This window comes from Colobus angolensis, unplaced genomic scaffold, assembly GCF_000951035.1.
Source record: "Colobus angolensis palliatus isolate OR3802 unplaced genomic scaffold, Cang.pa_1.0 Scaffold77, whole genome shotgun sequence".
NCBI lineage: Eukaryota > Metazoa > Chordata > Mammalia > Primates > Cercopithecidae > Colobus > Colobus angolensis.
The window spans coordinates 962314-963855 of NW_012121487.1; the positions used below are offsets into that span (position 1 = coordinate 962314).

The 1542-nt window shown below is 39.7% G+C and overlaps 1 protein-coding gene across 1 annotated transcript in view; it reads right to left on the reverse strand.

Moving 5' to 3' along the window:
- NUP210L (nucleoporin 210kDa-like) overlaps positions 1-1542 on the reverse strand; it is a 205416-nt gene that overhangs the window by 180172 nt on the left and 23702 nt on the right. Inside the window, exon 8 of the mRNA XM_011928494.1 lies at positions 1164-1259. Within this exon, the coding sequence (XP_011783884.1) occupies positions 1164-1259 (96 nt within the window). The remainder of the gene's footprint in view (positions 1-1163; positions 1260-1542) is intronic.

A 1542-nucleotide genomic window follows, 5' to 3' on the forward strand; every position in this document is an offset into this window, starting at 1 on the left:
TCCTCGACTCAAGCGATGTGCCAGCCTCAGTCTCCCAAAGTGCTGGAATTAGACATGAACCACTGCATCCAGCTCTCCAAAGTAGATCTTTTAGTTCCTTCTCTCAAATTGTATAAGGCTTGGCCTGGTGGCTCACACCTGTAATCCTAGCGCTTTGGGAGGCCAAGGAAGGAGAATTGCTTGAGCCCAGGAGTTTAAGACCAGCCTGGGCAACATGGCAAGATCCCATCTCTACAAAAAAATTAAAAATTAGCTGAGCGTGGTGCTTGCAGCTATAGTTCCATTACTCAGGAGGCTGACGTGGAAGGATCATTTGACCCCAGGAATTGGAGGCTACGGTGGGCTGTGATTATACCCACTGCATTCCAGCCTGGGCAACAGAGCCAGACACTGTCTCAGACAAAAAAGAAAAAATTGTATAATAATTTAGGGTTCCAAAAATCCTGGTTTAATTTAACTCATGTCAGGTATAAAGAAACACTTTAGGCTGGGCATGGTGGTTCACATCTGTAATCCTGGCACTTTGGGAGGCTGAGGAGAGCAGATCGCTTGAGCTCAGGAGTTTGAGACCAGCCTGGGCAATGTGGCAAAATCCCATCTTTACAGAAAACAAAAATTAGTAAGGTATAATGGCACACCTGTAGTCCCAGCTACTTGGGAGGCTAAGGTGTGAAGATTGCTTGAGCCCAAGAGGCAGAGGTTGCAGTCAGCCAAGATCACACCACTGCATTCCAGCCTGGGTGACAGAGCAAGACCTTGTCTCAAACAAAAACAAACACAAACAAAAAAAAGAAACACTTTCACTTATATCTGTAGACAAGAAGAAACCATACTTTCAGCTCATTCCTAATGTGTCAGGCAATATTTCAGCTTCTTTCAGTCAGATTCATTGTTTCATGTGGCCTATGAGCATTAAGATTCTTTTTTCCTTGTATAAAGTTTCTTTTCCTAACCTCAGAATTGTATTATATGGATTTTCATATTTTTTCACAATCTTTCTCAACATGCTTCACTCTTGTGATAGCATTTAATCAGAACAATTTGATAAAATATGTCAAAGTAAGGTTGAATTTGAAATTAAGTCCCAGAATGAAAGTTGAAAGTTGAAGAAATGCTGTAGTTTTTAATGCACTCATTTTAGTGAAATCATTTAAACTATCCACCTTTCTGAAAAGTATGATCTAAAGTACCTAAAAATCCAGGCTCTACAACATATATGGTGCAATTTGGGAGTCCAGACACAGATCGCACATGAACATCTTAATTTTTGCTTAAGGAAATCACGTGAGCCAGAGTTGGGTGAAAAGGTGAGGCACCAAAGGAGAAAAACAAACAAACAAACAAACAAACAAACAAATGCACAAATGAAAACAAACAAAAGTCCTATCTTTTACTATCCTTTGGAAAGTCAAAACTTAGATGTGTATACTTCTGCAAAAAGTCTGAGGGACTCTTAGTCATCTCATGAGTCAGATATTCTTGAATTTCAAATTTGAGGAAGAAAGGGAGAAAAAAGATCATGCTTTGTGCTTTTAATATTAA